We start from the raw sequence: 24,580 nt of genomic DNA, 5'->3' as shown, positions 1-24,580 counted from the left end.
GTGAACTTGTCCCCAATACTTTTGGTCCCCTAAAATGGGGCGGACTATGTACAAAAAGTGCTGTAATTTCTAAACGGTTCACCATATGTAGACTAAAATACCTTCAAATTAAACCTGACAGTCTGCACTTTAAATCCAAAGTGCTGGAGTACAGAGCCAAAACAACAAAAAAAGCTCACGGTATATCTGGTGAAGGGTATAAAACAATTTCTAGAGTGTTGAAAGTTTCCAAGAGCACAGTGGTCTCCATCATTGGGAAATGGAAAAAATATGGAACTACCCAGACTAGAGCTGACCAAACTGATCAACTGGGCAAGAAGGACCTTGGTCAGGCAGCACTACAGAGTTCATTGGCTGTGATGGGAGACCCTGCCACCAGGACAACAGTCTCTACAGCACTTCACCAAGCTGGGCTTTATGGGAGAGTGGCCAGACGGAAGCCAAATGTGCTTCTACAATGTATTGAAACAGGGGTGTGAATACCTACATAAATGAGATTTTTCTGTATTTCATTTTAAATACATTTGCTAAACTTTCTACAAACATGTTTTCACTGTTATCATGGGGTATTGTGTGTCGATGGGTGAGCTGTTTTATTTATTTAATCCATTTTGAATTCCGGCTGTAACACAACAAAATGTGGAATAAGTCAATGCGTATGAATACTTTCTGAAGACACTGTTTTTGTTTGGCACCGGCAGAGGGACAAAAGGCAGAGTGAGATCTACATAAAGAGCTGCATTTTATTGAACAACCTAAAGATGCTTAAAATAGTTCAAATTAAAGACTGAAATCCTGACATTAGATGGCTGCCCATAACCCAAATAATGTATATTGGTAAATCATCTATTCACGTCAACAATAATAAATTATGTGCAATAATCTCAAGTTAGGACTCCGCCCACAGTGTGAGGTCCAATCAGCAACTTCCATTGATAGATAGCTCCTCCCAGGTGGGTTTAATATGACATCAAAGCACTTACAGTGATACTTTGAAAAATATGAAATGCTTTCAACATCCTGAGATCCTGTGATTTAAAACCATACATGTTAAAAACCAGAAAGAGAGAAATAAAAGTTGGCACTTCAGTGTAAGTCTCAAACAATTTATGTTTTGTTTCAATGCACATACAAATATTGACTAGTTACAAATACTTAGCTGTTATTGGATTAAATGTTAGAAAGTGTACATAGTCTTATGTGATTTCTTATTGCTAAGGAGTGTAATAATAGTGACTATTTAGTGAATACCAGGAAATGAAATAAATTCATTTTGTAATGACTGCCCCAATTAACACATCAAAGAATACCCACACTGGGCACCAGTCAAACATTTGATTCAACTCAGTCTTACTGTGTCCCTAATCACAGAAATGTGATAATACTCCCATGTTGCTCTCTGACACTCAACGTTATTCAATAAATACTTCATGTATAAAAGACCTAGCCGGCCTCTAAAATGCAATCGTTTTAGTCATTTAAAAATATCACAACAGTATGATAGAAAATGTATCTCAATATTCACATAACTTATACTTAAACTCAGTTGGACTTGGTTTAGAGTAAATGCACTAGATTCCTCAATGTCTTCAATATCTATTTTCTGTCTTCATAGGAAACCTTGAATGAATGACCTTTGTTTGAGCTCTTGTCTTATTCAACAAGTGAGGGTGAAAAAAAAAAAAAAAATGAATCACCAAGATTTACAGTTGATTCTACTAAATTCCCTTTAGGCCCCAAAAAACATTGGAGTCAGACAAATATTTGTAAGCTGTAAAAAACAAAAAAGGTGAAATGCTCAGAGTTGAAACTATATGGAGTCTACATAGTATGCTGAAAATAACATTTGTTGACCACTATGTACCCATAGAACATCCTGTAGTAGAAGGGTAACCAGAGAAAACCCATCGACTGACAGCATGGCCTTGACATGTTTCTGCCTGACACACTATATCTATCTGTGTCCATAGAGCTCAGTGTCCTAGCTGCATACTGTAGTTGTGAGTGAAGAGTTTAGAGAAAACTTGATACAAAATCTAAAACGTAGTATCACAGACAATACTACTGTGATCGTGCAGCTTATATCACTGTATAACCAAATTCAGCCGTTTAATAAATTAAATGATCAGTTACAAACTAAAATGCACCTTTGAAGCAAAATGCTAGTTTTTTTACACTGCTTCAGTGTCATAATGTTAAAATAAGTGAGTGAAATGAATACCTGAAATGTGTGGCTAAATGAAACCAAAAGGTTAGATGTGATTGTGAGTAGTTTATGGTCCTGTTTCTGACTAACATTCACAAAGTCACTTATTGAATAGAGATCCTGGTTTTGCCATTGAAACGCCTCCAACATTAATGTTTTTCCACTTCAAGTGCTGGATGAGAATCTCCAATGCAAAGAATCCAGATATCTCTCACACACACACACAGGTACCTTCTGTCAGTTTCTGATTATGAATCATCATTCCATTCCTCCTTTCAGTCATCCTCCTCTTCTTCTTTCTTTCTTTCCTCCTGCTCCTCTGTTCTTCATGTTATCTGAGCTCTCTCTCTCTGTCTGTTTGGTTAACTTCTCCTCTCATACTTCCCCAGCTTCTTGGGATCCTTGCTGGGCATGCACCAGTCATCTGCCTCATTGCTTGTCTGGTAATGCCTTATGGCTGACTGGTTGTAAACAGGAAGTCTTTCCACAGACTCTGAGGACAAGGCCTGTTAATGGAGCACAGAGTGGAGTGGTAGGTTAGATGATGAGGATAGGGCTCTATCACAAGCTGGTAGGTTATAAGTACAAGGCCTGTTAATAGAGCACAGAGTGGAGGTTATAAGTTATAAGGTTAGAAGTACAAGGCCTGTTAATGGAGCACAGAGTGGAGTGGTAGGTTAGGTTATATAAGTACAAGGCCTGTTAATGGAGCACAGAGTGGAGTGGTAGGTGGAGTTATATAAGTACACGGCCTGGTAATGGAGCACAGAGTGGAGTGGTAGGTTGAGTTATATAAGTACAAGGCCTGGTAATGGAGCACAGAGTGGAGTAGTAAGCTAGGTTATGAGGATAGGGCTCTATCACAAGCTGGTCACATGATGAGTCTTCCATCATGACCCACATTCAGATGCATCAAATGGAAGTTATTTAAGTGGGTAATGGAAATACATGAGCATTGGGTACTAGGTAACCATGTTTAACATAACGGTATGTTTTGAATGAATAGGACAGAGTGAAATCTGAGTTTACATTATAACTCTGTGAGCCATACTGTTGCACGTGAACCAATATTGAAAATGAACCTACATACTTCAAAAACACCATCATTGTTTAGATGTAGAACAAGACAACAAGTTAAGACTGTTGAACTAACAAATTCCATGCGTAGAAGTGTTACCTTCAGGTAGATGACAGCTGACGTCCCATATCCCTCCATGGAGTAGAGCTGCAGGTCTCCCTGGAAGTACTTGGCATAGAGACGGGAGATGGGAAGACCGTAGCCGAAACCAGCCTACAGAGAACCAGAGCCAGGAACACAAAGAGTTAAACTCTGAACAGTCACAGTACAGTAGTAGACAAGAACTCAGTTACACTTATAACCCAGCGCAATGAATGAACAGTCCAGTCCAGTTTGTAATTCTGATTATTTACAACCGTGTTCACTACTGTTCGCCCACAGATTACATTTTAGTAAGTATAGACTTGGTTGCGGTTTACATTTTAGCTGAGATAAAATAAACAGCAGGCGCTTGATTCAATTGAAAAATAAATGTCTCTCTAACATGTGGCCAAACTGCCAAAGTCATAGGCTTAAATCAAGTTATACAGTCGGTTGTTAAACTACACTGCCAGTAGTTTAGGTTAATTGTATACTTTATATTGTATACATTGTATACAGTGCATTCGGAATGTATTCAGACCCCTTCCCTTCCACATTTTGTTACGTTACAGCCTTATTCTAAAATGGATTAAATAAATAAATGTACTCATCAATCTACACACAATAATAACGACAAAGAAAAAACATAAATACCTTATTTACTTAAGTATTCAGACCCTTTGCTATGAGACTCGAAATTGAGCTCCGGTGCATCCTGTTTCCATTGATCATCCTTGATGTTTCTACAACTTGACTGGAGTCAGAGACAAGACTCTTCCTAGAACTAGCCGCCCGGCCAAACTGAGCAATTAGGGAGGTGACCAAGAACCTGATGATCACTCTGACAGAGCTCCAGAGTTCCTCTGTGGAGATGGGAGAACCTTCCAGAAGGACAACCATCTCTGCAGCACTCCACCAATCAGGGCTTTATGGTAGAGTTGCCATACGGAAGCCACTCCTCAGTAAAAGGTACATGAGAGCCCACTTGGAGTTTGCCAAAAGCAACCTCAGACCATGAGAAACAAGATTCTCTGGTCTGATGAAACCAAGATTGAAAACTCTTTGGCCTGAATACCAAGTGTCACGTCTGGAGGAAATTTGGCACCATCCCTACGGTGAAGCATGGTGGTGGCAGCATCATGTTGTGGGGATGTTTCTCAGCAACAGGGACTGGGATACTAGTCAGGATCAAGAGAAAGATGAACGGAGAAAAGTTCAGAGAGAGAACCTTGATAAAAACCTGCTCCTAGTGCTCAGGACATCAGACTGGGGCGAAGACAATGCAGGATCTGTTTCGGGACAAGTCTCTGAATGTCCTTGAGTGGCCTGAAAATAGCTGTGCAGCGACGCTCCCCATCCAACCTGGCAGAGCTTGAGAGGATCTGCAGAGAAGAATGGGAGAAAATCCCCAAATACAGATGTGCCGAGCTTGTAGCGTCATACCCAAGAAGACTCGAGGCTGTAATAACTGCCAAAGGTGCTTCAACAAAATACTGAGTAAAGGTTCTGGAGTGCTAGGTTAGGTTATGTTATATGACTGTATGTTTGTTTATTCCATGTGTAACTCTGTGTTGTTGTTTGTGTCGCGCTGCTTTGCTTTATCTTGGCCAGGTCACAGTTGTAAATGAGAACTTGTTCTCAACTAGCCTACCTGGTTAAATAAAGGTGAAATAAATAAATATAACAAAAATGCCTGTTGATGGAGCACAGAGTGGAGTAGTAAGCTAGGTTATGAGGATAGGGCTCCATCACAAGCTGGTCACATGATGAGTCTTCCATCATGACCCACATTCAGATGCATCAGATGGAAGTTATTTAAGTGGGTATTATGTGTAGATTGATGACGGAAAAAACTATTTAATACATTTTAGAATAAGTCTGTAACGTAACAAAATGTCGAAAAAGTCAAGGGGTCTGAATACTTTCCGAATGCACTGAACATTCAACTATATAGTTCAAATGGCACCAGGACAGGGTGTTACCAGTGGTGCATTGCGGCTGTTGTCAATATCGACGGGGCTGGGGGCGGTGGAGTACATGTAACTGAACAAACGCTCTATCTTCCTCAGGGGAACTCCGCCTCCTCGATCTGATATCTAGAAACAACAACAACGTTACAGGTCTGATCCGCTCTCTGATCTTCCTGTTGTCTCCCCAAATATCATCATATTAGGACCTGCAGAACAACCATGGGAAGAAATCTATAGTAATACTATACGTATTCATAGACAAATATGCACATTAAACTGTACACACTAGGCTTCTATGTCCCATGGTATTATTTCCAACCTGCATGTGTGGAAGGATGTTGGATGTGCATGCACTACTTTTTGTATGCTGGGAATGTAATGTGTCATGTCTCATTGTGATGGTGGATGGTTAATACTCTCTGAGCCTTTGTTTACCTTGATTGTTAGGTCCTCACTGCCCAGTGAGACTCGGACTTTGACCGGCGGGAGATGCAGGGCCATTTCATGAGTCTCAACTGTTGCTCTCATGGCGTTCTGGAAACAAAACAACCATTGCTTGAGAAAATGACAAGGTAATATGAATCAAATTGAGGTAAAATAAATAAAAGTGACATAGTAAGTACATGTTTGGTGTACCTTGAAGAGCTCAAACAGCATGTGGTAGAGATGGGAAGGCACATAGACAATACGAAGAGGCTGGTCAGGACCTTTGGCTGAGAAACACTGAGCATTACTCCAAATGACTCCAAACCAAACATGACTTAGACTTATACATTTTCAATAACATACACAACTGAGAATAGAAGTTACTAGAAACCAAAAGCAACTTTCACATCTTATTGCAAATGCATAACATGCACAACTCAATAACCACTATCAAATTCATAATTTACTCTTCTGCCAACCTAATCTCGTTACCAGCCACTTCTGACAGCTAGGGCCCAGTTTTTCAAAGTTATCGTCTATATCAGATAGGATTCAATGCATATAAATATAATGAATAGAACGGGAGTCCCCATTCAAGTCAACAATTTGTTCCTTCTATTCATTCTATTTTTATGCATTCAACCCTATTCGATAGGTGAAATCCAGACGGTTGACTTGTAAAACTGGGCCCTGGGGACGAGGCGACTACCAACCAAACCCATGAACAGACCTTGTATTCCTTTATTATGGCTCATTTAACATGGAGACTATTAAATAGCTAAATTTGGGTGAACTGAGGTTTATTATTGAGAGTTGGACTTGGACGCTTCCCTGAGAAAGAGAAATCTGCACGGCGACAAGACTGCGCATGTTGCAAGAGTCTTGTTGCTGTTCTGTTCCACTGCTGCTGACTGGAGACAGATAAACTGGTGGGGATTGATTTGGTGCACATTGACCAAAGGCAAAACTATGATGAATCATTCATTCTAATGTGACTGTCCAATACCCCAATGTAATGTATTAGATGTAGGTGATGCTATTTTATGGCTAGCATGTTTTGAATGTTTGGGCACCAAATGACATCTGGATTTGATCTATCTAGTTTAGTCAAAGATGATTATTTGTCATGGTTACACTTTTGAAGTGGTGCTATTGGCTATTATCCTGTTCATACGACACATTACCTACACAGGGGCGATACACAGGTGTACATTCAATACTTATTGACTTCTATCTAACTGACATGTATGAATGAATGGTTCTCTGTAGACATGGCTGCCTGTGGTTCAAAGTCTGTGTGCCTCAGATACAGAAAACACAATCTCTGAAAACCACTAAATATCTCTGAACAACACTAACAGTCTAGCCTGTGCAAACAAACACACACATTTAGAAAATTGCGCCCCAAATTGAGTAGACAAAGAGGAATTGAATGCGAGATCAAGAATACCCAACCCACTCGCAGATAAATAAACTTAACTGAAACCTAGCCAAACCTCAAATGACTCACAATGCAAATATGACCTTGCAGATTGTTTCTGTAAACCTAATCTTACATTTAAATGTTGGTCATTTAGCAGACTCTCTTATCCAGAGCAACTTACAGGAGCAATTAGGATTAAGTGCCTTGCTCAAGGGCACATCAACAGATTTTTCACCTAGTCGGCTCGGGGATTCGAACCAGCGACCTTTAGGTTACTGGCCCAACGCTCTTAACTGCTAGGCTACCAACCCACACTTGCTTCCCAAATGTTACTATTTTGGAAATAGAAGAACTAGAAACAGCTTCAAGCTACTGTGGCCATTCTCCTTTCAAATGGAACAATACAACGTGACTGCATAATGTTGTATCAAACAGACCTGTCTCCAAATAGTATTTGAAATTTGATTGGGCCCATCAGCAGTGCCAGCTGGGCTGGTTTGCACTTCTGGGACTATTCTATTGGCTCAATTGAGCCAGGCAAGCTCAACCAAGCACAGCTACTACAGCTCAATCAAGAGCAGATAAAGTATCTGAAGGGAAACAAATACTACCTGAATCAAGGTCTGTAACCCTGTATAGAATGCGATTTACCGTTGACTTGTGTGATGTCAATCTCTGGCGAAGTCAGGTAGTACTGTTCACAGAGCATCTTGGAGCTATCAAAGGCATCTGGGAACAGACAGACGAAACAAGACTAGGACTGTAGCACACTGACATTCAATCTAGTTACCATAACAACTAAATGTAATAACCGTTACAAAAGTAGAAGAATAAACTAGACAAAATGACATGTAGCAATGATTAAAAATGATTACGTTTACATACATCTTCTACTGTGTTTAAAACTACAGGAGAATTTATATTCTGTGCAGATCTCAAGGTGAAAAGGTTCCCTGGCTACCAATCCACATCGCTCTGTCCCAACGCCACGCCCACTAATGTTTTCCTCTCTAAGAGGAGTCTGGATTTGCTTCCCTCTGCAACTTCTTCTTCAAACCGTTCTGATTGGTCACAGAAACTGATGGGTTGGGCTAGACACGAATCGTGAATTATGTTATTTTGATGTCAGCTCAAACAACTTCTAGGATGACATGTTCAGACTGATGTCTGGAGTGATCGATAGAGCAGAGGAATTCAATTTAGGATGAGTCGTCAGGCAAGTGAAAAGGACAAACTGTCCTGAAATTGTGCAAACAACCACCTACTGTAGCAGTGAGAAAGATGAGATTACTCCTGTAAATCAAGCTTGTTATCTAGGGACTAATTATAGTGTGTGTTTGTGTGGCATGATGTAGCTGATGAGGGACAGCACCTTTTACCACCTCCGTCACGTCGCAGTCAGGGTCGATGGTGCCAATGTGCTTGGGATGGGCGGGGTTGGCGCTTCCATCAAAGATGAGAGCTGAAGAGGTACATGAAACTCATGTGGTAATAACTACACCTGGATGCCGATTCAAACACACGTCACAATGGTACTTTTGAGTATGGTATACAGTGCATTCGGAAAGTATTCAGACCCCTTGACATTTTCCACATTTTGTTAGGTTACAGACTTATTCTAAAATTGCTTAAAAATGTTAAAAAACTCAATCTAAATAAATACCCCATAATGACAAAGCGAAAACAAATGCGTTGTATAAGTGTCATGGTTCCTCCGGGCACCAGAGGGCGGTACCCAGGTGTTTCTTATTATTTCATTATTGCTTCCCCTTTAAGAGAGGTGTGTCTTCTGTTCCCTTTTGTTAGCTTATGGATTTAGTTTCTTGTATGTCTCCCTCGTGTAGTTTTCGAAAGGAACTAGACACGGACACATATGATCCATTGGTAGTTTGTTGTAACCAAGTATTGGTGCTAACATTGTGTATTGGTGCTAACCGTGTGTTATTGGATGCTAGCATGCTAGTTAGCTACGGCGTCATAGGATATGGTGCACTGGGTGGGTTTCACGGAAGAATACTGTACCAAGTTATCTAGCTGAATAAACTAAGTTTGAGCCTATTCCTGGAAACATTGAACCACTGTAGTTTACATCATTTATATTTCTAAAGTGGAAGTTGGAAAAGTTACATGAGTGTTTCAGTGAATGGTTAGTGAGGGAGGCCCTGCGCTCTCGCTTCCCCAGTTGTTTAGTTAATTTTCATTCCAATCTCCTTTGCATTAGCGTAGCCTCTCCTGTAGCCTGTCAACTATGTGTCTGTCTATCCCTGTTCTCTCCTCTCAGCACAGGCCACACAAACGCCTCACACCGCGTGGCCGCTGCCCCTCTAACCTGGTGGTCCCAGCGCGCACAACCCACGTGGAGTTCCAGGTCTCCGGCAGCCTCTGGAACTGCCGGTCTGCGGCCAACAAGGCAGAGTTCATCTCAGCCTATGCTACCCTCCAGTCCCTCGACTTCTTGGCGCTGACGGAAACATGGATTACCACAGAAAACACTGCTACTCCTACTGCTCTCTCCTCGTCTGACCACATGTTCTCGCATACCCCGAGAGCATCTGGTCAGCGGGGTGGTGGCACTGGAATCCTCATCTCTCCTAAGTGGACATTCTCTCTTTCTCCCCTGACCCATCTGTTTATCTCCTCATTTGAATTCCATTATGTCACAGTCACTAGCCCATTCAAGCTTAACATCCTTATCATTTATCGCCCTCCAGGTTACCTTGGAGAGTTCATCAATGAGCTTGACGCCTTGATAAGTTCCTTTCCTGAGGATGGCTCACCCCTCACAGTTCTGGGTGACTTTAACCTCCCTACGTCTACCTTTGACTCATTTCTCTCTGCCTCCTTCTTTCCACTCCTCTCCTCTTTTGACCTCACCCTCTCACCGTTCCCCCCCTACTCACAAGGCAGGCAATACGCTTGACCTCATCTTTACTAGATACTGTTCTTCTACTAATCTCACTGCAACTCCCCTCCAAGTCTCCGACCACTACCTTGTATCCTTTTCCCTCTCGCTCTCCTCCAACACTACTCACTCTGCCCCTACTCAGATGGTATTGCGCCGTTGCAACCTTCGCTCTCTCTCTCCTGCTACTCTCTCCTCTTCCATCCTATCGTCTCTTCCCTCTGCTCAATCCTTCTCCAACCTATCTCCTGATTCTGCTTCCTCAACCCTCCTCTCCTCCCTTTCTGCATCCTTTGACTCTCTATGTCCCCTATCCTCCCGGCCGGCTCGGTCCTCCCCTCCTGCTCCGTGGCTTGACGACTCATTGCGAGCTCACAGAACAGGGCTCCGGGCAGCCGAGCGGAAATGGAGGAAAACTAGCCTCCTTGCGGACCTGGCATCTTTTCACTCCCTCCTCTCTACATTCTCTTCCTCTGTTTCTGCTGCTAAAGCCACTTTCTACCACTCTAAATTCCAAGCATCTGCCTCTAACCCTAGGAAGCTCTTTGCCACCTTCTCCTCCCTCCTGAATCCTCCTCCAACCTATCTCCTGATTCTGCTTCCTCAACCCTCCTCTCCTCCCTTTCTGCATCCTTTGACTCTCTATGTCCCCTATCCTCCCGGCCGGCTCGGTCCTTCCCTCCTGCTCCGTGGCTTGACGACTCATTGCGAGCTCACAGAACAGGGCTCCGGGCAGCCGAGCGGAAATGGAGGAAAACTAGCCTCCCTGCGGACCTGGCATCTTTTCACTCCCTCCTCTCTACATTCTCTTCCTCTGTTTCTGCTGCTAAAGCCACATTCTACCACTCTAAATTCCAAGCATCTGCCTCTAACCCTAGGAAGCTCTTTGCCACCTTCTCCTCCCTCCTGAATCCTCCTCCTCCCCCCCCCCCCCCTCCTCCCTCTCTGCAGATGACTTTGTCAACCATTTTGAAAAGAAGGTTGACGACATTCGATCCTCGTTTGTTAAGTCAAACGACACCGCTGGTCCTGCTCACGTTGCCCTACCCTATGCTTTGACATCTTTCTCCCCTCTCTCCAGATGAAATCTTGCGACTTGTGACGGCCGGCCGCCCAACACCTGCCCGCTTGGCCCTATCCCCTCCTCTCTTCTCCAGACCATTTCCGGAGACCTTCTCCCCTACCTCACATCGCTCATCAACTCATCCTTGACCGCTGGCTACGTCCCTTCCGTCTTCAAGAGAGCGAGAGTTGCACCCCTTCTCAAAAAACCTACACTCGATCCCTCTGATGTCAACAACTACAGACCAGTATCCCTTCTTTCTTTTTTCTCCAAAACTCTTGAGCGTGCCGTCCTTGGCCAGCTCTCTTGCTATCTCTCTCAGAATTACCTTCTTGATCCAAATCAGTCAGGTTTCAAGACTGGTCATTCAACTGAGACTGCTCTTCTCTGTGTCACGGAGACTCTCCGCACTGCTAAAGCTAACTCTCTCTCCTCTGCTCTCGTCCTCCTAGACCCATCTGCTGCCTTTGATACTGTGAACCATCAGATCCTCCTCTCCACCCTCTCCGAGTTGGGCATCTCCGGCGCGGCTCACTCTTGGATTGCGTCCTACCTGACAGGTCGCTCCTACCAGGTGGCGTGGTGAGAATCAGTCTCCGCACCACGTGCTCTCACCACTGGTGTCCCCCAGGGCTCAGTTCTAGGCCCTCTCCTATTCTCGCTATACACCAAGTCACTTGGCTCTGTCATATCCTCACATGGTCTCTCCTATCATTGCTACGCAGACGACACACAAGTAATCTTCTCCTTTCCCCCTTCTGATAACCAGGTGGCGAATCGCATCTCTGCATGTCTGGCAGATATATCAGTGTGGATGACGGATCACCACCTCAAGCTGAATCTTGGCAAGACGGAGCTGCTCTTCCTCCTGGGGAAGGACTGCCCGTTCCATGATCTCGCCATCACGGTTGACAACTCCATTGTGTCCTCCTCCCAGAGTGCTAAGAGCCTTGGCGTGACCCTGGACAACACCCTGTCGTTCTCCGCTAACATCAAGGCGGTGACCCGATCCTGTAGGTTCATGCTCTACAACATTCGCAGAGTACGACCTTGCCTTACACAGGAAGCGGCGCAGGTCCTAATCCAGGCACTTGTCATCTCCCGTCTGGATTACTGCAACTCGCTGCTGGCGGGGCTCCCTGCCTGTGCCATTAAACCCCTACAACTCATCCAGAACGCCGCAGCCCGTCTGGTGTTTAACCTTCCCAAGTTCTCTCACGTCACCCCGCTCCTCCACACACTCCAATGGCTTCCAGTTGAAGCGCACATCTGCTACAAGACCATGGTGCTTGCCTACGGAGCTGTGAGAGGAACGGCACCTCCGTACCTTCAGGCTCTGATCAGTCCCTACACCCAAAGAAGGGTACTGTGTTCATCCACCTCTGGCCTGCTCGCCTCCCTACCTCTGCGGAAGCACAGTTCCCGCTGAGCCCAGTCAAAACTGTTCGCTGCTCTGGCAGTTTTAGGATAAAGTAATCCTTCTAACCCCCAACCCCCCAACCCCAGACACCACAGCTGAGGTCGAAGGAATTGTCCGTATAGCTCCGAAACAGGATTGTGTCGAGGCACAGATCTGGGGAAGGGTACCAAAAATTGTCTACAGCATTGAAGGTCCCCAAGAACACATTGGCCTCTATCATTCTTAAATGGAAGACGTTTGAAATCACCAAGACTCTTCCTAGAGCTAGCCACCAGGTCAAACTGAGCAATCAGGGGAGAAAGGCCTTGTTCAGGGAGGTGACCAAGAACCCGATGGTCACTCTGACAGAGCTCCAGACTTCTGTGGAGATGGGAGAACCTTCCAGAAGGACAACCATCTCTGCAGCACTTTACCAATCAGGTCTTTAAGGTAGAGTGGCCAGACGGAATCCACTCCTCACTGAAAGGCACGACAGCCCGCTTGGAGTTTGCCAAAAGGCACCGAAAGGACTCTCAGACCATGAGAAACAAGATTCTCTGGTCTGATGAAACCAAGATTGAACTCTTTGGCCTGAATGCCAAGTGTCACATCTGGAGGAAACCTGGCACCATCCCTACGGTGAGGCATGGTGGTGGCAGCATCATGCTGTGGGGATGTTTTTCAGCAGCAGGGACTGAGAGACTAGTCAAGATCGAGGAAAAGATTAACAGAGCAAAGTACAGGAGATACTTGATGAAACCTGCTCCAGAGCGCTCAGGACCCCAGACAACGACCCTAAGCACACAACCAAGTCAACGCAGGAGTGGCTTCAGGACAGGTCTCTTAATGTCCTTGAGTGGCCCAGCCAGAGCCCAAACTTGAATATCTCTGGAGAGACCTGAAAATAGCTGTGCAGTGACGGTCCCCATCCAACCTGACAGAGGATCTGCAGAGAAGAATGGGAGAAACTCCCCAAATACAGGCGTGCCATTTTTTTTTACATTTGCATACATTTCTTAAAACCTGTTTTTGCTTTGGCATTATGGGGTAATTGTGTGTAGATTTACGAGGGGAAAAAACAATTTAACCCATTTTAGAATAAGGCTGTAACGTAACAAAATGTGAAAAAATTCAAGGGGTCTGAATACTTTACGAATGCACTGTATTATTATAGTAGTATGGTATACACTGAGTGTACAAAACATTACACCTGCTCTTTCCATGACTAAGACTGATCAGGTGAAAGCTATGATCCCTTATTGATGTCACCTGTTAAATCCACTTCAATCAGTATAGATGAAGGGGAGGAGACAGGTTAAAGGAGGACTCTTAAGCCTTGAGACAATTGAGACATGGATTGCATGTGTGTGCCATTCAGAGGATGAATGGGCAAGACAAAAGTGCCTTTGAATGGGGTATGCCTGGCGCACCGGTTTGAGTGTGTCAAGAACGTCAACACTGCTGGGTTTTTCACACTCAACAGTTTCCCATGTGTACCTAGATAATCCACCACCCAAAGGACATCCAGCCAACTTGACATATTGGAGTCAGCATCCCTGTGGAAGGCTTTCGGCACCTTGTAGAGTCCATACCCCAGCTAATTGAGGCTGTTCTGAGGGCGCCGGGGGTCGGGGGGGATGACGACTCAATATTAGGAAGGTGTTCCTAATGCTTTGTACCCTCAGTGTATATTTAGTATTGTATACTGACAGTGCTGGTTCATGATCATGCGTGTGGAGATGCGGCTCATGTAGAAGCGATCCAAGAAGTACTGGACGTTCTGATTGGTCACAGGGTCGGAGCCAAAGGCATCCTTGTACTCCACCACTCCCTGTGCCATGGTGGGAACCACATTGTTGTGGCGGTTCCTGATGCTCACCAGCGTCTCAGTGAACCTGAGGGGAGACAGGAGAGGAAAGGGGTTTTAAGGCTGGGTCTTAGGTTCACAACTCAGCACATTCCAACACGCTACCATGAAAGGAGCGTAAGGTACATAGCTGGGTGGATAGATGTCAAACTTCATTCATTCATCATCCATCCAGTCATTCACCAACACCCGCAAGGTTGCTACCAACTCAAAACCATATTTTGCAAAAGCCTGTAAATCATTCTATTCTGTATACAGTAGAGCCAATGTTATGGTTGAAGTGTTTATCCATCAGCTCACATTCCATTCCAGATAATAACCAATCTATTATACAGTTAAAGGAAGTAGCTATTAATGGGCTGAGCTTAGAGAAAGACTATCTTTCCTTTCCTGAATTAACTATGATTCAGTTATCTAATGAGACGTGCTGAACAGTAGCAAGACAAGGCTACTACCTATCTGCTGGATGTGACTGTGTGTAATTGACTTACTTCTTCAGGATATTTTTGTCATCGGGCTCTTTCTCCAGGAAGCCCACTACCTCCATCAGACTTGTTGCATACCTGTAGGAATACAACACAGAAGACTGGTTAGTTTACACAGGGAAACACTAATACATCAGGCTTTATAGGGCATTCATACAGCATATTCTTAAAGCAGCCTCCAGTATCTATGTTGCAATAGTCTATGTGCTGGGGGGCTAGGGTCAGTCTGTTATATCTGGGGTAATTCTCCTTTCTTACCTGGTGTCCTGTGTGAATTTACGTATATGCTCCCTCCATCTCCCTCTTCCTTCCCTCCCGGAGCACCTGAGCCCTAGGACCATGCCTCAGGACTACCTGGCCTGATGACTCCTGGCTGTCCCCAGTCCACCTGGTCGTGCTACTGCTCCAGTTTCAACTCTTCTGCCTGCGACTAGGGAACCCTGACCAGTTCACCAGACGTGCTACCTTGTACCGGACCTGCTGTTTTCGACTCTCTCTACTGCACCTGCTGTCTCTAACTCTGAATGCTTGGCTATGAAAAGCCAACTGACATTTATTCCTGAGGTGCCGACCTGTTGCACCCTCTACAACCAGTGATTATCATTTGACCCTGCTGGTCATCTATGAATGTTTGTACATCTTGAAGAACAATCTGGCCTTAAATGGCCATGTACTCTTATAATCTCCACCCGGCACAGCCAGAAGAGGACTGGCCACCCCTCAGAGCCTGGTTCCTCTCTAGGTTTCTTCCTAAGTTCCTGCCTTTCTATGGAGCTTTTTCTAGCCACCGTGCTTCTACATCTGCATTGCTTGCTGTTTGGTGTTTAAGGATGGGTTTCTGTATAAGCACTTTGTGACATCTGATGTAAAAAGGGCTTTATAAATACATTTGATTTGATAGAGCATTCATTAAGCTTTTATAACAAATGTGCTTGGAAGTGTAGCAAGACATTTTCTTATGAATTAATGATTTCTGAAGTATCTACAAGCATAATAAAGGTTATATTAATGCTTCATTAAACTTTTAAAGTTTCTTTGAAAGTGGGGCCGAAATAAAGGTCTTCATTGAATTCTGCCCTGAGAATGTGGCCAATAGAAGCCAAAAACCATCACTTTGGACTGATCCGTTCCCCGTTGACTCCTGGAGTTCCTCGTTGACTCCTGGAGTTCCTCTGTTAGAAATCTCAAAATTCTATTTGGGAACGGCCTCTGACTCTCTTGTGGTGACCATGGAAACCACAGGGTGTGTTTATACATGCTATAATAACTAGGGCTACTTGTGACTGGAGATAGGGTGCCATTTGGGACGAGCAGACTAGGCCTATTCCCTATATAGTGCACTACTTTTGACAAGAGCCATATGGGCACTGGTCAAAAGTAGTGCACTAAATAGGGAATAGGGTGCCATTTGGGCCGCCATGTTCCCTCCAGTGTAAAAACATTCCTCACAATTTGCATCCTCTCAAAACCTGAATATTCTCTCTGTACAGCAAACCCTAAATACTTCTGACCTAGTGGAAGTAGGCATCCTAAGTTTCACCAGTAAGCATTTTAGTAGCCTACTAGTTTGGTCAGAGGAGTCACTATTAAGGCCTGGTTAAGAGGCTGTGAAGCTGTAAGCTAAATTGTACTGACTTCAGTGATTTGCAGATAGTCAGGAGGGTAGGTGAGAGATCAGAGTGGCTGACTGTTTTCAAACCCTCTGTCCACCAGTTGACCTTGAACCCTCACACTCTACTAACACAGCTGTTGCATTGGCTACATACTCTAACAGATACATTAGGCTAACTATCTTGAATTACAAAGTTTACCTGTAAAATTTGTTGATGCCAGTCACCACTACCCAAGCCAAATACAATGGTGCCAAATCAATATTGTCGATGGAAAAACCCACAGCCTGGATATGAAAATAGCCTCAATAGAGTAGCGATGACGTAGACAGCGGTGGTGAAGTAACATATCATAGATATCAATAGCACTCAGCACCATTTATTTTGGGAAAGTATGTCGTTTCAATAAGAGAACATAATTGCAAGTAACCATTTTCCCAAATGACAAATCCCTCTGACTGTCACTCACTAATACAGACTTGATGCACATTGTCCATCATCCCAGAAAACCCACTCCAATTTGCATACTGCCCCAACTTATCCACAGATGACGCAATCTCTATTGCACTCCCCAAGCCCTTTCCCACCTGGACAAGAGGAACACCTACATGAGAATGCTGTTCATTGACTACAGCTCAGCGTTCAACACTATAGTGCCCTCAAAGCTCATCACTAAGCTCAGGACCCTGGGACAAAATACCTCCCTCTCCAACTGGATCTTGGACTTCCCGACGGGACGCCCCCCAGGTGGTAAGGGTAGGCAACAACACATCTGCCACGCTGATCCTCAACACGGGGGCCCCTCAGGGGTGCGTGCTTAGTCCCCTTCTGTACTCCCTGTTCACCCATGACTGTGTGGCCCAGCACGACTCACTGACAACGATGAGACAGCCTATAGGGAGGAGGTCAGAGACCTGGCAGTGTAAGGCCAGGACAACAACCTCTCCCTCAATGTGATCAAGACAAAGGAGATGATCGTGGACTATAGGAAAAGGAGGGCCGAGCATGCCATTTTTCATGGCGGCTACACTTCTGATGACCATGTCTCACACAGCCCCCTGTTCCACTGTGATGACACATGACAATGTTCCAGGCCACATTGTGTCTCTGTACACATGTGCAGCCTATCTGACAGACAGAGATATGAGACATAGACAGCTGGCACCCTGCCGTGTAGGCTGCAGGCTATGCACTCATACCTCTCACTGGGCCAGAGTAGTTCAGTAAGATAGTCTACATGCCGGTGTGGTCGGCAGGATAATAACATCCTACAGAGTCTGTTGGAATAGGCAATATCACCTACAGTATATGGTTGTTAAAGATAAGGCATTTATCATATATACACCGCTCAAAAAAATAAAGGGAACACTTAAACAACACAATGTAACTCCAAGTCAATCACACTTCTGTGAAATCAAACTGTCCACTTAGGAAGCAACACTGATTGACAATACATTTCACATGCTGTTGTGCAAATGGAATAGACAACAGGTGGAAATTATAGGCAATTAGCAAGACACCCCCAATAAAGGAGTGGTTCTGCAGGTGGTGACCACAGACCACTTCTCAGTTCCTATGCTTCCTGGCTGATGTTTTGGTCACTTTTGAATGCTGGCGGTGCTTTCACTCTAGTGGTAGCATGAGACGGAGTCTACAACCCACACAAGTGGCTCAGGTAGTGCAGCTCATCCAGGATGGCACATCAATGCGAGCTGTGGCAAGAAGGCTTGCTGTGTCTGTCAGCGTAGTGTCCAGAGCATGGAGGCGCTACCAGGAGACAGGCCAGTACATCAGGAGACGTGGAGGAGGCCATAGGAGGGCAACAACCCAGCAGCAGGACCGCTACCTCCGCCTTTGTGCAAGGAGGACCAGGAGAAGCACTGACAGAGCCCTGCAAAATGACCTCCAGCAGGCCACAAATGTGCATGTGTCTGCTCAAATGGTCAGAAACAGACTCCATGAGGGTGGTATGAGGGCCCAACGTCCACAGGTGGCGATTGTGCTTACAGCCCAACACCGTGCAGAACGTTTGGCATTTGCCAGAGAACACCAAGATTGGCAAATTCGCCACTGGCGCCCTGTGCTCTTCACAGATGAAAGCAGGTTCACACTGAGCACATGTGACAGACGTGACAGAGTCTGGAGACGCCGTGGAGAACGTTCTGCTGCCTGCAACATCCTCCAGCATGACCGGTTTGGCAGTGGGTCAGTCATGGTGTGGGGTGGCATTTCTTTGGGGGGGCCGCACAGCCCTCCATGTGCTCGCCAGAGGTAGCCTGACTGCCATTAGGTACCGAGATGAGATCCTTAGACCCCTTGTGAGACCATATGCTGGTGCGGTTGGCCCTGGGTTCCTCCTAATGCAAGACAATGCTAGACCTCATGTGGCTGGAGTGTGTCAGCAGTTCCTGCAAGAGGAAGGCATTGATGCTATGGACTGGCCCGCCCGTTCCCCAGACCTGAATCCAATTGAGCACATCTGGGACATCATGTCTCGCTCCATCCACCAACGCCACGTTGCACCACAGACTGTCCAGGAGTTGGCGGATGCTTTAGTCCTGGTCTGGGAGGAGATCCCTCAGGAGACCATCCGCCACCTCATCAGGAGCATGCCCAGGGAGGTCATACAGGCACGTGGAGGCCACACACACTACTGAGCCTCATTTTGACTTGTTTTAAGGACATTACATCAAAGTTGGATCAGCCTGTAGTGTGGTTTTCCACTTTAATTTTGAGTGTGACTCCAAATCCAGACCTCCATGGGTTGATAAATTGGATTTCCATAGATTATTTTTGTGTGATTTTGTTGTCAGCACATTCAACTATGTAAAGAAAAAAGTATTTAATAAGATTATTTCTTTCATTCAGATCTAGGATGTGTTGTTTAAGTGTTCCCTTTATTTTTTTGAGCAGTATATTTCAGACTAGCGCAGAGAGCAGTGCTTGAATTGGGAAGGAGTTCACCGGAACCTCAAATGTTCTACAGCTCGAGTTCCTGCACCACTTAAAGAATATTAGCGCAAAAGTATTATGGAGTTCCTTCACCTAAATAAAAACTGTACCGTCACCCAAAATGAGTACTGGCACCTATTTAAGTCCAATTCAAGCACTGGCAGAGAGCAATGTTCAAGTTCAATAATCCATATCAACAAAGGTGAGGTGAAAGGAGTCTAGCTAGCTGATGAATACTTCAACAGAGCGACCCATTTCCTCTGGCACAACAGTGAACATCAACACCATATAATCTTAATCTCTAGCCTGCAGCTCACCTCCAAGGTAACCTAGACTGGTCCCAGATCTACAGCTAAAAGACATGAGGGACACAAAGTATATTGAAAGCAGGTGCTTCCACACAGGTGTGATTCCTGAATGAATAAAGCAATTAACATCCCAACATGCTTAGGTCATGTATAAAAATGCTGGGCAGGGCATTATTGTTGCTACTATGGCTATCCCTCCATTGGATGACAATGCCCCCATCCATAGGGCACTGAATAGTTTGATGAGCATGAAAATGATGTAAACCATATGCCATGGCTGTCTGTCACCAGATCTCAACCCAATTGAACACTTATGGGAGATTCTGGAGTGGCGCCTGAGACAGCTTTTTCCACCACCATCAACAAAACACCAAATGATGAGATTTATCTGGGAAAAATGGTGTCCCATCCCTCCAATAAAGTTCCAGACACTTGTAGAATATAATAGCTAATGTACCTGCTCTGTAGCAACTGTAGTGAGGGGTGTTATAACGTTACTGTACCTGCTCTGTAGCAGCTGTAGTGAGGGGTGTTATAACGTTACTGTACCTGCTCTGTAGTAACTGTAGTGAGGGGTGTTATAACGTTACTGTACCTGCTCTGTAGTAACTGTAGTGAGGGGTGTTATAACGTTACTGTACCTGCTCTGTAGTAACTGTAGTGAGGGGTGTTATAACGTTACTGTACCTGCTCTGTAGTAACTGTAGTGAGGGGTGTTATAACGTTACTGTACCAGCTCTGTAGTAACTGGTGTTATAACGTTACTGTACCTGCTCTGTAGTAACTATAGTGAGGGGTGTTATAACGTTACTGTACCTGCTCTGTAGTAACTGTAGTGAGGGGTGTTATAACGTTACTGTACCTGCTCTGTAGTAACTGTAGTGAGGGGTGTTATAACGTTACTGTACCTGCTCTGTAGTAACTGTAGTGAAGGGTGTTATAATGTTACTGTACCTGCTCTGTAGTAACTGTAGTGAGGGGTGTTATAACGTTACCTGCTCTGTAGTAACTGTAGTGAGGGGTGTTATAACGTTACTGTACCTGCTCTGTAGTAACTGTAGTGAGGGGTGTTATAACGTTACTGTACCTGCTCTGTAGTAACTGTAGTGAGGGGTGTTATAACGTTACAGTACCTGCTCTGTAGTAACTGTAGTGAGGGGTGATATAACGTTACTGTACCTGCTCTGCAGTAACTGTAGTGAGGGGTGTTATAACGTTACTGTACCTGCTCTGTAGTAACTGTAGAGAGGGGTGTTATAACATTACTGTACCAGCTCTGTAGTAACTGGTGTTATAACGTTACTGTACCTGCTCTGTAGTAACTGTAGTGAGGGGTGTTATAACGTTACTGTACCTGCTCTGTAGTAACTGTAGTGAGGGGTGTTATAACGTTACAGTACCTGCTCTGTAGTAACTGTAGTGAGGGGTGTTATAACGTTACTGTACCTGCTCTGTAGTAACTGTAGTGAGGGGTGTTATAACGTTACAGTACCTGCTCTGTAGTAACTGTAGTGAGGGGTGTTATAACGTTACTGTACCTGCTCTGTAGTAACGGGTGTTATAACATTACTGTACCTGCTCTGTAGTAACTGTAGTGAGGGGTGTTATAACGTTACTGTACCAGCTCTGTAGTAACTGTAGTGAGGGGTGTTATAACGTTACTGTACCTGCTCTGTAGTAACTGTAGTGAGGGGTGTTATAACGTTACTGTACCTGCTCTGTAGTAACTATAGTGAGGGGTGTTATAACGTTACTGTACCTGCTCTGTAGTAACTGTAGTGAGGGGTGTTATAACGTTACTGTACCTGCTCTGTAGTAACGGGTGTTATAACGTTACTGTACCTGCTCTGTAGTAACTGTAGTGAGGGGTGTTATAACGTTACTGTACCTGCTCTGTAGCAACTGTAGTGAGGGGTGTTATAACGTTACTGTACCTGCTCTGTAGTAACTGTAGTGAGGGGTGTTATAACGTTACTGTACCTGCTCTGTAGTAACTATAGTGAGGGGTGTTATAACGTTACTGTACCTGCTCTGTAGTAACGGTGTTATAACGTTACTGTACCTGCTCTGTAGTAACTGTAGTGAGGGGTGTTATAACGTTACTGTACCTGCTCTGTAGTAACTGTAGTGAGGGGTGTTATAACGTTACTGTACCTGCTCTGTAGTAACTGTAGTGAGGGGTGTTATAACGTTACTGTACCTGCTCTGTAGTAACTGTAGTGAGGGGTGTTATAACGTTACCTGCTCTGTAGTAACTGTAGTGAGGGGTGTTATAACGTTACTGTACGTGCTCTGTAGTAACTGTAGTGAGGGGTGTTATAACGTTACTGTACCAGCTCTGTAGTAACTGTAGTGAGGGGTGTTTTAACATTACTGTACCTGCTCTGTAGTAACGGGTGTTATAACGTTACTGTACCTGCTCTGTAGTAACTGTAGTGAGGGGTGTTACTACAGAGCAGGTACTGTAACGTTATAACTGTAGTGAGGGGTGTTATAACGTTACTGTACCTGCTCTGTAGTAACTGTAGTGAGGGGTGTTATAACGTTACTGTACCTGCTCTGTAGTAACTGTAGTGAGGGGTGTTATAACGTTACTGTACCTGCTCTGTAGTAACGGGTGTTATAACATTACTGTACCTGCTCTGTAGTAACTGTAGTGAGGGGTGTTATAACGTTACTGTACCTGCTCTGTAGTAACTGTAGTGAGGGGTGTTATAACGTTACTGTACCTGCTCTGTAGTGAGGGGTGTTATAACGTTACTGTACCTGCTCTGTAGTAACTGTAGTGAGGGGTGTTATAACGTTACTGTACCTGCTCTGTAGCAACTGTAGTGAGGGGTGTTATAACGTTACTGTACCAGCTCTGTAGTAACTGTAGTGAGGGGTGTTATAACGTTACTGTACCTGCTCTGTAGTAACTATAGTGAGGGGTGTTATAACGTTACTGTACCTGCTCTGTAGTAACTATAGTGAGGGGTGTTATAACGTTACTGTACCTGCTCTGTAGTAACTGTAGTGAGGGGTGTTATAACATTACTGTACCAGCTCTGTAGTAACTGTAGTGAGGGGTGTTATAACGTTACAGTACCTGCTCTGTAGTAACTGTAGTGAGGGGTGTTATGTTACTGTACCTGCTCTGTAGTAACTGTAGTGAGGGGTGTTATAACGTTACTGTACCTGCTCTGTAGTAACTGTAGTGAGGGGTGTTATAACGTTACTGTACCTGCTCTGTAGTAACTGTAGTGAGGGGTGTTATAACGTTACTGTACCAGCTCTGTAGTAACTGTAGTGAGGGGGTGCTGAGAAGCTTGTCAGGGAGGAAGTCAATCTCCTTCATGATGTTGGCCAGCCGGACAGGAAGCTCCTGACGAAGGAACACAAAGGACGTCTTCTCACAGGCATTGGCCGAGCCTGTAGTCACATGACAACACATCTGCGTTGTACTCATTGGGGGTACACCGTAGCAAAATGTTATGCAATGGAAAACAAGCATTGGTTTCTCATTGGACCAGTTCAGGTAGTCCCTCCCCATTTCAGTCCCAGGGATAGAATACTGACTGGAAATCACAAGACAGGAGGTCATACAGTACATATACTGTTGTGTAAATGTGTAAGACAATGTCAAGACCTTGAAATGGTTTGGTTTGGCAGCTGTATTATGTCATGTATTCACCAAAGAACATGGGTCAAGTGCTATCTAAGAGTAAAGCATGAACCAGGTATTTATTTCGCCTTGCTTTAATCCAAACCATCATTAGGGGTTTGATACAATTTCAAAGTATGTACATTTTGAACTACCGTATTGCAGTCATTCGGTAATTTCAGGCGTCAGGATAGAAGGGAAATACAATGGGAATCCCAGTCTGGTTAGGCAGCTAGATCCATTTACAGCAGTAACATAAGGAAGAATAGAGCTGGAAGAATGTTAATCAAAGCTTCAGTAGAGTTCATTTGTGATCAGGGAGCACATACTGTACAGTACACTGGTCAGTGACAGCAGTGAATGCACCACAACAAACATTCTAGCTACTTTGATAAATGCAACCAGTGGTACTTGTTGTACTATGGATTCAGAATAAACCTGGACAGTATTATTATTTAGCCGTGTTATTGACAGGACAGGGATGAAAACTTACCAAAGTCTATGAATTGTTTCATTGACAGCGGCGAAGGTGAGAACTTGGAAAACCGGTCCACAAGTGCTTGTTTAGGTATGGAGCTGTTCCTTAGCAAAAATTGCGTGAACTTCATGGTTGCAACAAATTGAAATTGAAGTCCCGAGACAGTCGGATTGTTGTGTCAGGCCAGGGTGCCCTTTCTTGTCATCAGCAGCTAGCTCCAGTCTTGCTAACGTTAGCTAGTTGACCAACGCTAGCAACCAAGAGCAATATTAAGGCGTTAAATTGACATATTCAAAACCATTTACAATGAAACACAATACATTTCCCGAACAGTGCCAAATGTATTTTCGTCTCATAAACGTTCAATAAGCTACTTACAATATTTCAGAAATCCCGAACGCTCCTCCCAAGACCGACCTCTGTCCATATTGTTGATGAGGTTTAGATTTGATTGGCATTGGCTTTGACCAATGAAAGAGCATCACGCTGGTTTTGGGGCGGGATTTGATCTGTTTTGATTTTAAATAATTGCCCCAACGCATCTCAGAAATAAATAAGCATGTGCAAACAGAAAAACCATCAAATCCAATTTACGTATTAATTATGATATTATATACCGGTATATATATAAAAAAAATATTGGGAAATTAATCTAAATCTGATAGCCCCGGCCGTGTCGCCGTACACTT

The 24,580-nt window shown here is 44.4% G+C and overlaps 1 protein-coding gene and 2 long non-coding RNA genes across 6 annotated transcripts; all 3 read right to left on the bottom strand.

Moving 5' to 3' along the window:
- Nucleotides 1-729: 729 nt before the first annotated feature.
- LOC115175518 (pyruvate dehydrogenase (acetyl-transferring) kinase isozyme 2, mitochondrial) lies at nucleotides 730-24,332 on the bottom strand. 3 transcript variants are annotated; one of them, XM_029734802.1, is made up of 12 exons: nucleotides 24,270-24,332; nucleotides 23,907-24,141; nucleotides 23,040-23,181; nucleotides 14,907-14,978; nucleotides 14,259-14,443; nucleotides 8,557-8,646; nucleotides 7,836-7,913; nucleotides 5,972-6,048; nucleotides 5,771-5,869; nucleotides 5,348-5,461; nucleotides 3,384-3,497; nucleotides 730-2,712 (listed from the first exon to the last, which is right to left on the bottom strand). In XM_029734802.1, the coding sequence occupies exons 2-12, from the start codon at nucleotides 24,019-24,021 to the stop codon at nucleotides 2,569-2,571; spliced, it is 1,230 nt and encodes a 409-aa protein (XP_029590662.1). In that variant the 5' UTR covers nucleotides 24,022-24,141; nucleotides 24,270-24,332; the 3' UTR covers nucleotides 730-2,568. The 3 variants fall into 3 exon arrangements, with proteins under 3 accessions (XP_029590662.1, XP_029590663.1, XP_029590664.1); XM_029734803.1 differs by lacking the exon at nucleotides 24,270-24,332 and having other exon boundaries at nucleotides 23,040-23,134; nucleotides 23,907-23,992; XM_029734804.1 differs by lacking the exons at nucleotides 730-2,712; nucleotides 3,384-3,497; nucleotides 5,348-5,461; ... (1 more) ...; nucleotides 5,972-6,048; nucleotides 7,836-7,913 and having other exon boundaries at nucleotides 8,557-8,685.
- On the bottom strand, nucleotides 20,732-22,118 carry LOC115175519 (uncharacterized). 2 transcript variants are annotated; one of them, XR_003872049.1, is made up of 6 exons: nucleotides 22,099-22,118; nucleotides 21,833-22,011; nucleotides 21,613-21,796; nucleotides 21,392-21,575; nucleotides 21,074-21,308; nucleotides 20,732-20,765 (listed from the first exon to the last, which is right to left on the bottom strand). It is a non-coding gene; the product is annotated as an uncharacterized LOC115175519 (long non-coding RNA). The 2 variants fall into 2 exon arrangements; XR_003872050.1 differs by having other exon boundaries at nucleotides 21,438-21,575.
- On the bottom strand, nucleotides 22,252-22,796 carry LOC115175521 (uncharacterized). Its single transcript, XR_003872051.1, has 3 exons — nucleotides 22,537-22,796; nucleotides 22,408-22,499; nucleotides 22,252-22,370 (listed from the first exon to the last, which is right to left on the bottom strand). It is a non-coding gene; the product is annotated as an uncharacterized LOC115175521 (long non-coding RNA).
- Nucleotides 24,333-24,580: the final 248 nt, after the last annotated feature.

This window comes from Salmo trutta, chromosome 36 (assembly GCF_901001165.1).
Source record: "Salmo trutta chromosome 36, fSalTru1.1, whole genome shotgun sequence".
Classification (NCBI taxonomy): Eukaryota; Metazoa; Chordata; class Actinopteri; order Salmoniformes; family Salmonidae; genus Salmo; species Salmo trutta.
The sequence above is the reverse complement of the archived record's forward strand: the minus strand, read 5'-3'. Positions and strand labels throughout refer to the sequence as shown.

What these genes read in the sequence shown, in the direction of transcription:
- LOC115175518 (XM_029734802.1), bottom strand. Translation starts at nt 24,021, where the DNA reads ATGAAGTTCACGCAATTTTTGCTAAGGAACAGCTCCATACCTAAACAA. An exon ending in GAAACAATTCATAGACTTTG is followed by an intron (nt 23,182 to 23,906) that starts GTAAGTTTTCAT and finishes ATGTGACTACAG; the next exon opens with GCTCGGCCAATGCCTGTGAG. An exon ending in CTACAGTTACTACAGAGCTG is followed by an intron (nt 14,979 to 23,039) that starts GTACAGTAACGT and finishes GTATTCCTACAG; the next exon opens with GTATGCAACAAGTCTGATGG.